The 13,227-nt window shown below is 45.2% G+C and overlaps 1 protein-coding gene across 3 annotated transcripts in view; it reads right to left on the bottom strand.

Annotated features, from left to right (window-relative positions):
* Window positions 1–8,626: 8,626 nt before the first annotated feature.
* The window catches only part of KLHDC10 (kelch domain containing 10), a 38,223-nt gene continuing 33,622 nt past the window's right edge, over window positions 8,627–13,227 (bottom strand). For 2 of the 3 annotated variants that reach the window (XM_036426926.2, XM_036426937.2), the window contains 3 exons: window positions 12,053–12,100; window positions 9,585–9,724; window positions 8,627–8,979 (listed from right to left, as the gene is read on the bottom strand). In XM_036426926.2, the coding sequence (XP_036282819.1) occupies window positions 8,770–8,979; window positions 9,585–9,724; window positions 12,053–12,100 (398 nt within the window). In that variant the 3' untranslated portion in view covers window positions 8,627–8,769. The remainder of the gene's footprint in view (window positions 8,980–9,584; window positions 9,725–12,052; window positions 12,101–13,227) is intronic. The other variant, XM_045576750.1, reaches the window with a different exon arrangement.

The raw sequence follows: 13,227 nt of genomic DNA, 5'->3' as shown, positions 1-13,227 counted from the left end.
GCTTCCCGCCAGGGAGGCTGGGAGGTGCGGGGACCAGCACCAGGCCCCGTGCTGCGCAGGGAGACCCCGGACTGCCCGGCCCCAGCGGGGAAGGCGGAGGCAAGGGCTGCAGCGACGGGGGTCTCACTCCGGAGGGAAGGCGGCGCTTCCAACACCCCCTCCATCTTCCCCCAGCGGCCACCCTTCTCCCCACCCCACCGCCATCCAACAGGGGGACCAGGGGGAGGGGGGAATTCCATTCTCCAGACACCTTCGAGGTCTTCTCCTTAAGGACTGGCTGTCACACGGCTAGAGGTGACATTTCTTAAAAAGGAGGCCTCGGCTTGCAGGCAGGGTCCCCCTTTCCTGAGCTCCGCAGGTCTGGCTAACCCTCCTGGCAAACCACTGACCTTGGCTGGCCTTGGCCTTCCAACCTGTGGGATGGGGTCAGACCTCAGGCTTCCATTCCAGCACCGGCTGCTGAGGAGAAAATGACCCTGAAAATGCTTGGCTGGCATGCAGGGAGGCAGCGGCTGGGCTCTGCGGTCACGGGGAGACCAAGCAGGGCTGCGGCCAGCCCCCCTGCCCCAGTGCACCCCCTGCACATGCCACCTGAGCCACCGCCAAGGCCTCTTACTTGCAAGGGAGTCTGGGTGGCGCAGGGGGAGCAAGAGGCAGGTGTTGCCATCCTGAACCTCGACCCGATCTTGGCTGTATCAGTGCACATTCTACCTCTCCTCTAGGCTGAGCTGAGGGAGGAAACCAAGGCCCCAGATGCCTGATGTATTTCTCTGTGGTTGGCAGAGCAAATAGTACGTTTGTTCCTTTAAAGTGGCACTAGAGGCCCGATGCACCAAATTCGTGCAAGGGGCTCAGTCCGCCTGCCGCCATAGCTGCCTCGACCCTGGCAGCTCCTGCTCCATCTGGAAGGATGTCCGGTCTAATTAGCATATTACACTTTTTTTTTTATTATGGGGGGTGGATTTTGAAAACACCCTTCACAGTCCTGGGGAGAGCCACCTCAGCTCTAATAACAAGTTGGCTTTAGGTGGAAGGTTCAAGAAGGATTTGCCCAGCTGACGTGGTTCGGTGGTTGAGCATCCACTTATAAACCAGGAGGTCATGGAGTTCCATTCCTGGTCGGAGCACATGCCCGGGTTCTGGGCTCAATCCCCAGTGTGGGGCGTGCAGGAGGCAGCCAATCCATGATTCTCTCTCATCATTGATGTTTTTGTCACTCCTCTCCCCTCCTCTCTGAAATCAATAAAAATAAAAAAGGATGAACTGACCGGTCCCCTCTATGATGACAGACTGAAAGACAGCTGCTTTCTCTCCTTTTCACAGCTGCCACATGCAATACTGCTCCAAACTCCTGGCCTGGTGGGAGGTCCGGAAATCAGTGGCCTGTCCTGTCACAGCCCTGGGGTGGCCAGGTGGTCACTGCCCTTCCTGAGCGGGGTTTGGCCCCATCCTTCCTCAGGGGCCGCTGAGGTCTTCCTGCGCAGCTGGCTACTGCGGAGCTTGGACACACCGTGTGTCAGGATCTGAGAGAAGTGTCTCATTTCTGCTTTTGCAACTTCCGGGCCAGACCCCCAAGGCCTGTGCAGGATGGAAGGATTTGCTGCGTCTGCTTTGTATGTCACTCGGAAACCCTCTCCCTCCTCTCACCTCACTGTGTTTATGGAATAATGTTCTTGCTCAATTTTATGAATGGATGGAATAGGAGGAATAGGCTCTGGGTGACAGGATTAAAACTACACTTAAACCTGGAGAGACTGTCGTTCTTAAAAAGTCCCTCTTTCCCTGCACTTTTTTTCCTTCTACTAGCTTCCAAGATCGGCTTTTAAATCAAAGATTCCTCCAAACCAGTCAGGCTACAACTGAATCAATGAATAAATTAAAAATACCAATACTCCAGCCCCACCCTTTGAAACACCCCATCATTTACAATCTGACCCAGATTTACAGTATTCTGAGGAACTAAATTGGAAGAGCTGTGAAGAACTAAAAGGGAAAGAGGGGAGGAAAAACACACACAAAAAAAACCAAGAACAAACTTAAACAAAACAAAAAAACAGCAGTCCCTGCAGCCCCATCTCACTACTGTTAGCTCTTTGGGCTGCTTTTTGGATACCACCCTTTACATCTCCAATTAATATGCTTCACTGGTTATTGCTTCGATTTGAGACATTCCGTATATTGCCTTCCTGCTATGGAAGATGAGGGTTAGCTCATTTACATAGTTCTACCTTCCCTCCTCATCCTCTTATATTTAACTTCTTGACTAACTAATTTGAAGTAAATATTTCACCTTCATTTCTTGTTCCATCAACTTCAGAGGACAACAATAATAAATGCCTAATAATGTTTACTACTTGCCAGGCAGCATCCACAGCACCTGACACATACCTGCTCATTGAAGCCACATAATCACGTCAAGAGACAGGTTACTGTTATTGGCCCCACTTTAGGGAAAATAGAAGTAAGGCCATCTTACTATTGTTTTAGCGGTTCTCCAAGAGCGAGAGGAGGTAAACGCAGGGCCCAGTCTGCCATCTTTAGAGTTTTATCAGAACAAGGATTGGGAGGCATTCCTTCTGGCCTCCGCTCTGGTTCCCTGCTGAATCATTAAGAACGACAGTGATGCCCTGGTGGCTTGATTGCTGGTCAGGGCACATAGCCAGGTTTTGGGTTCGATACCCCAGTCAGGGTGTGTGTGGGAGGAAACTGATCAGTTTCTCTCTCACATCAATGTTTCTCTCAAAAATCAATCACATTTTTAAAAGAATGACAGTGACTAGTAAGGTAGCAAGTTCTCTCGGTCATCTCGGCCGGCACCAGGCCGTTAGTTACTCAGCCATGGGGCTTGGGTTCCCACATGCCACAAACCAGCTAAATTGAAATCAACTGAGGAGTCTGTTGAGAATTCACCTGCTAAACTGAATCTTTGGGATTTGGGCCCAGGAATCTATATTTTTAACCAGCATGCCTCATGGTTTGGAAACCGGGGGCTCACAGGTGGGCTGGCAGCTGGGCTTGTTCTATTGCAACCCCAGTGCCAGCACAGTCACGTGGAGCCTGCACCGCCACGGCACTCACAGAACGGTCAGATTCATGATCTTAATCCCAAGATCAAGGGGAAGAGCTAAACCCGGTGCAATCTCAGTGCTCCCATCTGATGCTCACCGGGATGCTCCACGCCTTTGGTCTAATCACAGGATGTGAGGTCTGAAAGGGACACCTACTCCGGACACAGGGAGCGGGGAACAGCGCTGTGGGAGGAGGGGTCCCAGTAGACGGTGAAGTGATGCAGAGCCCAGGTCTGCAGAGGGAAACGTGGGGAAGAGCAACGCCAGAACTAGGAACTGGTTTCATCCCCAAAGGACCTCCTCCTGGGGCTTTTCCCTTGAATCATAAAGACAGTCATGACTGAGTTCACAATCTTCCCTTTCAATTCTCTGTGGCTCTTCCAACCATTCAGAAAAGAGTTCATACATCCATACAGACTTGTCTAGTGGTAGTTTGTGGAGCACATGGGTGGGGCAGTAAAAGGGAGTGGGGCCTGCCCCACAGTCACACCCTTGCTGATGTCCCGAAGGGACTCGTGTTCTGTGGAGGTGACTCTTTGCCCAGGAGTTCCATGTGGCAAGCAGAGAGAAGGAGCCCACAGTGAGCGGAGGTGGAAGGTGGATGACCCACAGAAATTACACAGAAGAGTGGACCCTGGTGGGGTGATAAAGTAGGGGTTGGGTGGGTGAGATTGATGCTTAGGTCACACAGGCGAGCTCACATACCCACAAATTACCATCAGACAATCAAGGTAGTCTTAAACCAAGTAGATTCGGATGATTTATTGATCATGTTGTTTTTAGAAAATCAACAGCAAAACACTGACAAGGTACATAAATACAGATTGAACATTTTAGGGTAAATTCACTATATTTCCTACTTGTTTGTAGGAAACCAGGTAAGGTGGGAAAGCTGTCCTGATCATACGGCATGCACACCAGACTGCAAAAGGACTTCCACTCTATTTAACAGGACTGTGGCAACAGCTTTATAATAAGGCAAGCATCGCGTGTGGCCTGAGCATACCCTGTATGAGAGCCAAGTCCAGGCTCACTCTCAGAGGCCGCGTGCGGGAGAGGTTTCCCTCTCTTGCCTAGGATCTTCCAGAAAATGCTCCTTGGCAGGTGCCTGCCCAGGGAGACGCCTGACGCTGCCCCTGCTCAGACTCCGTACCAGGAAGTGGCTCTAGAGAAGGTCAGTGTGTTCCTGATGCCTCCTTTGTATTCTAATTGTGCGACTAGTACAACAGCAACTACTGAGTTTGGTGAAACTGCCTTGGACTCACCCTGTCCACTAAGCAGGGCCCTTAAGAAACTTCTAAAAAGTGGGGGAGAAATTAAAAACATGAAAGTTATACTAAAAAGATGGCACCGCTTTTGAAGCATAACTCAGAACTTCTTTTCATAACATCAGACAAGACAGGTGGTTGCTTTCCCCCCAATCTAACAACCTCCATGCCCACTGCTGGGCATGACGTGGTGGCGATGAACGGAGCACAGAGGTTACAGACATCGACTGAGTCTGCCTCGGGCCTGGCCAACGCTCCACTCCGCTCCGGGAGTCCTCAGGCATTTTGGGAACCAAAGCCACTGAAGCGAACAGTGACAGCTTTTGAAGCTTATGGTCACGAGACCATAAATCCCAACCCATCTTGAAGCTCAAGGCCAGAACAATGAAGAATAAGGAAAATGGCTTTTTGTGTTACATCAGAGTGCTGTCAGGTAGACAGTTCAGTAACCTTTACTCTTTCTAGATGTCTGTAAGACCACCTAAAGACAGAGGAATTTTACAGGAGTAAGACAACACAGACTCCGAAGATAATTCAACCTTTCCTGCAGGCCAAGCACTATGGCTGGACAGGAAAAAATAAGGCTCCTGCATGAATAGTGGGAAAGCAAGTATATGTCAAAAGCTAAAGACATGTGTTGACATGATGGGTTTTCTCCTCACACACTGCGTCGTCTTCCCACGGGTGCTGAGAGTTCTTTGGTGGTTAGATGGCAGATGGTCTAGAACTCAGGGCAGGAAACTATGCCAAAGCTGAACTCAGGATTACCACCGGTGGGTCCTAATGTCAGCAGGCTGCCCAAGCTAACCAGGCTGCTCATGTGTCTACTGGTTCCCAACCCTCACCAGGATTCCTCCTTTTCCATTTCTAACCACTCACAGCTCCACCCACTGAAGAGAAGGTGCTTCTGGGGAGAGGGGTAGGAAGGAAAAACTATATGAATCAAGTGTGACAGAAAAGTTGAAACACTGATTATCAATGGATTTCAATGATCTGTGCTTTACTCTTGCCATTCTGGGTAACCGAAGGTCACTGTTAACATACATTGCTTAGAAATGTTAACGTTTATTATACACCTAAATCTAGCTGTGTGGCAGACATGAATAGTTCAGAGCGAAGTTTCACATCATGTCACTAGGGCCCTGAAAGAAGATTCTGCTGGTGGAAACGGTTTCAGTGTGCCCTGAAGAATAGCTAACATTTCAATCTAGTCTATATTGTTTTATAGATTTCTCCAGGATGTGGAAAACACTCTATTAAATTAAGAAAGCATGGTTTTCTTTACTTAAAGTCTGGCATTCGCAGATAAATTCGTATGTACATGAGAGAACTGGTAGTATTAAATATTAGGTTTTAATTCTCCACTTAGGAAACTCTCACAGATAGACTTCCTTGTTCCTGGGCAAAGAAATGTAGGCAGATATGCAAACACGAGACAGTACAAAGATGACTAGGGGAAGTCTCACTCAAACAAATCCAAGGACTGGAATAACAAAACACTGACTTGAAAATCCAGCTCAACCAAGAGTTGGCTTAAGCCAGCCGATTCCAACTCAAATTCTGGTTATAGTTTCATCTAAAGTGATGAGCTGGCTTTCCCAAAAGTGTTGGCTACCTGCCTTATAGTCATATCCCATATATAATCTGTACATAGCCATATGTGTTTCTTTATATTGCACTTAAATTTTCAGGACTGCAGAAAGATGGCAGGGAATACCTCAAAGAGGTGGAGAAGCAGCAGGCATAAACTTTCCTAAATCAAGTAACAGTGTCAGGAATTCAGAGTTAAAAGTTCAAGAATAACTTTAAAAGCTGGTTACAGATATACTAAAATGCCTGGTGAGCCTTTATATAAAATCGTCATCTACATTTAAGTCATCATACACACAGTCCCATTTGGCATCCAAAACATGTGCATAAAGTGAAGTCTACAGCACTTAGAGTTGATCATACTACATCATCTTCACTAGTGTTATATTAAAAGAAGACATTTTGGACCAGAGATATGTACTTTTATGAAAACATCACACAGGTCTTATATGTCAGGCCTCCAACGTCTACCTCAAAGACGACCGCCCTGAGGCGGCTTTACAAAAAGAATGCTAGAAAGTGCAGACTGAACCAGACTTTCTCTCTAGCTCTCTGTGCAGAAGTAGAGACCTACTTATATCCCAAGAACCAGGAAGGAGAAGCACAGAGGCTGAGCTCTCCGTCTTTGGTCCCTATGTAAATCCATGACAAAATCCTTCCATCACCCTCGACTGCACGACTTGTTTAATCCTTGACGTATTTCCCCCAATGATCCAGAGACTACACTGGAGTCATGCAGCAAAGCTTTGTTTTGAATTCATGGGGCTGCTCACACTGACTTGCTTGGGAGAGAGCTCCTCATTGCAACAAGCCTGGGGGTGTGAGGGCGGGGCCTCTAGAGGCCCTGCTCCTTTTCCCGCCTTTCTCCACACCCCTCCCTCCCTGCAAAAGGACCCAAACTCAGAGATGAATGGTTATTACAAGACCTTACCAAACACAGGTTCCATAAACTCAACCCAACATGGTTGGGGTGGTATAATAAGGCCCGCACGTTGGGAGTTCAAGTCTAGAGGCCACAATTTTCTCTTCCCCAGCACTGAACTCTAGATGGTAACTTTTAGGCATAACTCAAAGATGATTTTTAAATCCACACATGAGCTAAAAATATCCCTTCTGGGATGAAGTAAAAAGAATAACTTTAAAAGCTAAGTGAAAAAGAGGCACTTAAAGGAAAATGTGTCCTAAACTCCCATCCGCATCTCCTGGGGTGAGGCGATAGTGGGATGACCAGCACTGTGTGCCGTTAGCACCTTTCACACGCCAAAGGCCTTCCAAATGCTGATGGCAGAGCACGTGAAAAGTTAAGTCATTTCTTTCCTAGAGTTAAAAACAACACAAAATAAACCAGAACTAAAATTTTGCACCAAAAAGTGAATGATCCTCAGTTTCATCCCTTCCTCATGCTAGTTTTTTGTTTGTTTGTTTGTTTGTTTAGAGAGAGTGGGGGGGGGATCTCTGTGTGAGAGACACATCCATTGGTTGCCTCCTGTGCATGCCCTAACCAGGGCCTGAGGTTGAATCTGCAACTGAGGCATGTGCCCTTGACAAGGAATTGAACCCGAGACCTTTAGGTCCCAGGATGATGCTCTAAACACTGAGAAATCAGCCAGGGCTTCTCATGTTAGTTTTTAAAATGATGCTCAGTTCTTCAGGAAAGATGACCTGTGGCTTCCCCCTGCCCCAGCCCCCCCCCCCCCCCAGACCTTTTATCCATTTACTAGACAAGTACTCACAGCACTATGCACATTAAAGCAGACAGAGAAGGAGGCGATAAGCTGAGAGAAAAATCAAGATAAACCTGTCATCTAAGAAAATGGCAGGTGATGGGCCAGAGTTGGAGAAGAAGCAAGTTCTGAAAGGAAATGGCCACCGTGACCAGTCGAAGCTCACAGCTCAGGGCAGAAGCCCTCCCAGCCCTGCTCTTCTCCGCCTCTCATGAGCTTACATTCATGTCCCACAGCATTTGTGCCACTTATTTAGGATCTACAACTCCCCATGAAGAAGACAAAGTGATACTTGAAGAATTAATAAGCATAGGAGAATTTTAAAACTGCTCAAATGAAGAACTTGGACCACCATCGATTCTTGATTTGAAACATTCTTGGTGTCCCAATTTCTAAGACAAACAGCACAGCTATGACACACGGAAGTCCTTTGACAACTCACCTCTAACTACTGCTGGCACCATAAGGATGAAAAAAGAAATCACTAATTAAGAGTTGCTGACCTGCTTAAATTTCCTCCAAAGTCAAAATTTAGGTTTGGATATCTCTATAGCAAGATGTCAACCTCTGTGGCCTTTAGAACCAGCTATTCAGATGTATCTTTGAAATAAGTAAGTTAAACATCTAGCTTTACACACAATCTGCAAGACTCTCAAGATTAGCCTTCTTGTTCTACCCTCTAAATGTCTTGTTGCAGTATTTAAAATGTTTAATTTTTATTTTTGTTTTCATTGATGATTTAATTTATAGAGCATTAGCTGACATGGTCATATGTTTTAATTTTCTTTAAAAATTATTTATCTTATCTTGATTCATAACATTATTAAGGTACTTTCAGACTTTCCCTCAATGCCATCAAAGAAGAGAGAGAATGTGAGTATGTGTGTGTACGTATTAGGGTGGGAGGGAGAGAAGCAAAGAAAGAAAAACAAGGGAAGCAAAGAAAGAAAAACAAGGGAAACAAGGGAAACCAATGTACAGAAAGGCATCTGATGTATTTTCTGAATAAGGCCTTGATCAGGGTAACCAATCCTCTTTGTAGCACATTCTACACTGCCCATAAATAAAGAAGTCTCTTTAAATTAACATTTCCAGTATCAATGAACAGTCCAGAAATCCTCATTTCAAGCGCTCGATGAGTCCCTGTGTGAGTCCAAGGTGCAGAAGCTGTGTTCGGGAGAGGTTGGCTAGGTTAGGGAAGGCTGCAAGCAGCCTCTCCCATGCCAGTTCCAGCAAGTTAGGTACCACCAGCCAGATCTTAAACAACGAGCCAGTCCGTTTGTTTTCGTGGATGTTCACCACTCCTCCATGAATGTACATGCAACCAGCCTATGAACAAATGGCAGTCAAAGAGGATAAATTCAAACGGGAGAGAAACAGATACTAAGACTGAAGAAAAAAATTCAACGTAGGCTGAATTGAGATGAGATGAAACAAAAAATTTCTCACTGATTCCAATATAGTGCAGCGATCACAACTGGTTTAAATAATGAATGATATCATAAGGGGAAAACTATACATTTTTTTAACTTCAACAAACATTAAGGTTACTATCCAATGTGCCCAATAATGGACATAAATAGATGAAAATCAAGGTCTTTGCATTAAAAAAAAAAAAAAAAAACTAGTAGAATTCTCAATAACCTAGCATCGTGGGGTAAATCTAGTCTGCCCTCCCGGGAAACCCCTTTGATAACACTCTCAGGGCCTGAATGCTGCATGTAGCACTTCTTTTACATTTATGCTGCTCTCTTACACTTGTATATGATGTGTTTTCTCCCCGCTTCTCAGAAGAAGAGCTGGCTTTGGAAGAACATTTTAAAAACACATCCTTAATCCAGAATCTACTAATGCCAGGATCTTTTTTTCTTGCTAATATTCCTAAAAAGATTTATCTGCAACTATGGAAGGGAGGTAGGAAAATAAAAACTTACTGGTGTGACAGCGGCACAGTGAAAATAAGCGGGCTCTGGCATGGTAGCTGGAAGCTTTACCCATTGAAAAGTCTGCAGATTCAATTTCCAGATATCTCCCAGGATCACTTCTCCATTATAGCCCCCACAAATAAACACATCTATCAAACAGAAAGAGAAAGCCGAGGTCACACAAAGAAAATGAGCCACAGCTCTAGCTCAGGGCTAGTTGATCTGGGACCAGTTCAGCAGATTTCCCCAAACCACAGAGGACTCAGCTGGGTGGGCCTCTCCTGCTGCAGGCTCGTCCCTCGATGGACACTATCTTAGGATCTCTGCTAGGACAAAGGAAGCAAGCCTCTAAGCAGGCTTCGTGTCTAGGTTCCGATACCTATAGGTGCCAGGCACAGAAAAAAGTAAAAAGGTCCAGGGAAAACAAACACACACAAGGTTCAGGGCACAAACAGGAGTGCACATGCTCTATAGGGGAGATGGCAATGGGGCTCCAGGTGATCAATACCATGCCAGACTTACGGCCAGGAGATTTGCCCTAAAGAAAGCTAGCCTTGGATGGTGTGGTTCAGTTGGTGGGCATTAGCCCAGGCGCTAGGAAGTTGCCGGTTCGATTCTTTGTTAAGGGTGCATGCCCAGGCTGCAGACTGAATCCCCAATGGGTCATGTAGGAGGCAGCCAACTGACAGTCACATCGATGTTTTTTTCTCTCTCCCTCTCCCTTCGTTGCTCTCTAAAAATCTATAAACTATTCTTCTTTTAAAATATATTTTTATTGATTTCAGAGAGGAAGGAAGAGGGAGAGAGAGAAACATCCATGATGAGAGAGACTCATCGATCAGCTGCAAGTCCCCCACTGGGGATCGAGCCCACAACCTGGGCATGTGCCCTTGATTGGCACTGAATCTGGGGCCTTTCAGTTCACAGGCTGATGCTCTATCCACTGAGCCAAACCAGCTAGGGCATAAACTATACTTTAAAAGTAAATAAAAGAGCAAAGCTTCTCAGCTAGAGGAACTACATTCCTCTACTGGACACCTCATGTAATCATGCAATGAATCTGGTATCACACACTGGGTTCCCAGGAAAGAAAAACAAAAATCTGGATTTCTTTAAAAGTGAAGCATTTTCATTTTTAAGTGTTAGTCAGTAATTTTAAAAAAATTTAATACAGACATGAGCCAAATAAAACACATCTGTAGACCACCAGCTTGTAAATTATTCTTTTAAATAACGTCCTGCAAAGGATCGACACGTATGTGCACGCAGAGACAAATGTTCTCTATGCAGACATTTAACCTGAGGAGAAACATCTGTTGGGCTGTTCTGTTTGGGGGCACAAAAGAGGTTCTTCCAAGTTCTCTTCAGCCCAAAGAGGACAATCTGAAGACCCATTTGATGTGTATGGCTATTTATGTCAGAGGGGGAAAACCTTCCCAAATTCAAAGTTTTTCTTTGTTGTTGTTTTGTTTTTAGCTTCTTAAATTCTATTAGTTATAACTAATTAGACAACTTGTAATAAAGACTATGTGAGCCTTCAAATTAAATGTCCAGAACTAAGGCTGAATTTCATTTGTACAGTGCCTGGTCTCAAAGAATAAAAAAAATAGCTGTCTTATTTCAAGTCTTGATTAAGTTTAAGCCAGTACTTAAACAAACAATAAAATACACAGGAAACCATTTTGACTAGGATTCAAGAAAAGTACAGTTCCATTCTTAGAGAGGCAAAGTTGAACAATGCCACTATCTATAAATCTTATCCAAAAAGCAGAAGCATAATAAAAGGAATCTCTGTACTAGAGACAGCAGCATAATCCCAGGAAAATCCAAAGTAAGCTGCTGAAAGGATACAGGCTATCAAACTCAGTTATATACAACTTCCTCCCAGAAACACATTTAAGGTGCTACATCAAACTATAAAACAAGCTGTAAATTAAAAGACAGAAAGGTTATCCAAAGAGGAGTCATTTATCACACTTAGATAAAATAGCTGCAGCTGCTCTCTGAAGCCACACAATGCCTTTGTTGTAAGATGGCCAAGCAATAAGCTAACAGTTCTGTTTGGCATCAGTTAGAGAACAAAATAAACTTTACGATATAATACTCCAGAAGGAGTTATTACAATTTTAATACAATGTTCACTGAGGTCTCTATTGTATGTCAAGATTATTAGTATTCCCCACCATAACCACCGACATCTGCTGAGGTGGGGTACTGAAAATCAGGTGGTACAATAAAAGCTTATTTATCACCAAGTTCTGAGTTCTCTGATAACTGGAGGAACCCAAACATACGAGCTTACTTTACAAAAACTGCTGAGAGAAGCATAACTTTATGAATTTCCTTTTAAGTTGAAATTACAAGAAACGACTGTTCCCAAAGTTATGTGTCTTTTAAGGAGATATCATTAGGAAATAAGGCATTCTCAGTATATACAATTACAAAAATGGAACCAGAAAATTATTTAGAATCCTTACCATTTTTTATTTGAACACAACTGTGGCATCTTCGGGCTGCAGGGAAACCTACCAGACACATAAACACAGAAATTCCATTATTCACAGAAATAGCATTGATATGACACAGTGATGGACATACTATGAGCAACTCACTTAAAACAATCCCTTTGCTGCATTATATCAACATTGCCTAGCACTTCCAATCTTCCCTTATTGCACACAAGCAAAGCCATTAGAAGTCTCATCAGAGTGGTACAAGTTCAAGGTGCCAGGAAGACAAACTGGGGTGGCTGAGGTCAGGGTTACTAGTGGGTTTCCCAAGCCCTTTTACTTACAAACAGGTGGATAGATCTTGATTTAAGTACCTATTTCTTATCCCACGCATGATTTCTCACTTCCATTGAAATCAGCAATTCCCGGAGAGAAACCAAGGTGGCAGCATAGGTAAACACCTAACTGCAGCCTCACACAACAATTTCAATAAAATACAACTAAAATACAAAATGGACATTACCCAGAACTTCAGGAAAGTCAACTGACTGGAAATTCTACAATGAGAAGGAAAGAGAAAACCAGAAGGAAAATCAGAGGAGCTGTAAAAGCCTAAGGTATGGAGACCGGTTGCGCGCGCGCGGAGAGGACAGAGCCAGAGAGGAGGGGTGGCTGAGTGCCTGGCTGGCATTCCCTAGCGGGAAGGAGATAAAAGCTCCGGACTGTGCTGAACCCCAGTTCTAGGCCAGACCCTGGAGACCCAGGCTCACATGGAGGGAGCCTGGGCTGTAAGGCAGAAACTCAGGGGAGCGGCGAAATAAAGTCCCAGAGGTACACACATTGTGTGCAAAGAACGCGCAGAGAACGGATGGTTGACTGTGCCGCTGAATGCCCTAGCAGGAAGGAGACAAAAACTCCAGATTGCTCTGAACCCCACTTCCAACCCCACTTCCCACTGAACTGAACCCCAGTTCCGGGCTCATTGGGGGAGAGTGTAGACTATTTGGTAGTGGGCGAAACTTGAGGGCGCCTCACTCTCAGAGGTGCTTGCAGCACACTGAGGAACACTGAGACTCAGAAGCCTCATAGCGCAGGGCTGACAGAAGCCAAGGCTGTAGGCTCCACCCTGAAACTCCGCCCCATCCAAGCTGAACACAGAGACTTTTAAGGCTACCAACTCAGGGAAGCTGTGAAAATGCTGA

This window comes from Pipistrellus kuhlii, unplaced genomic scaffold (genome assembly GCF_014108245.1).
Source record: "Pipistrellus kuhlii isolate mPipKuh1 unplaced genomic scaffold, mPipKuh1.p scaffold_m20_p_10, whole genome shotgun sequence".
NCBI classification, from domain to species: domain Eukaryota; kingdom Metazoa; phylum Chordata; class Mammalia; order Chiroptera; family Vespertilionidae; genus Pipistrellus; species Pipistrellus kuhlii.
The sequence above is the reverse complement of the archived record's forward strand: the minus strand, read 5'-3'. Positions and strand labels throughout refer to the sequence as shown.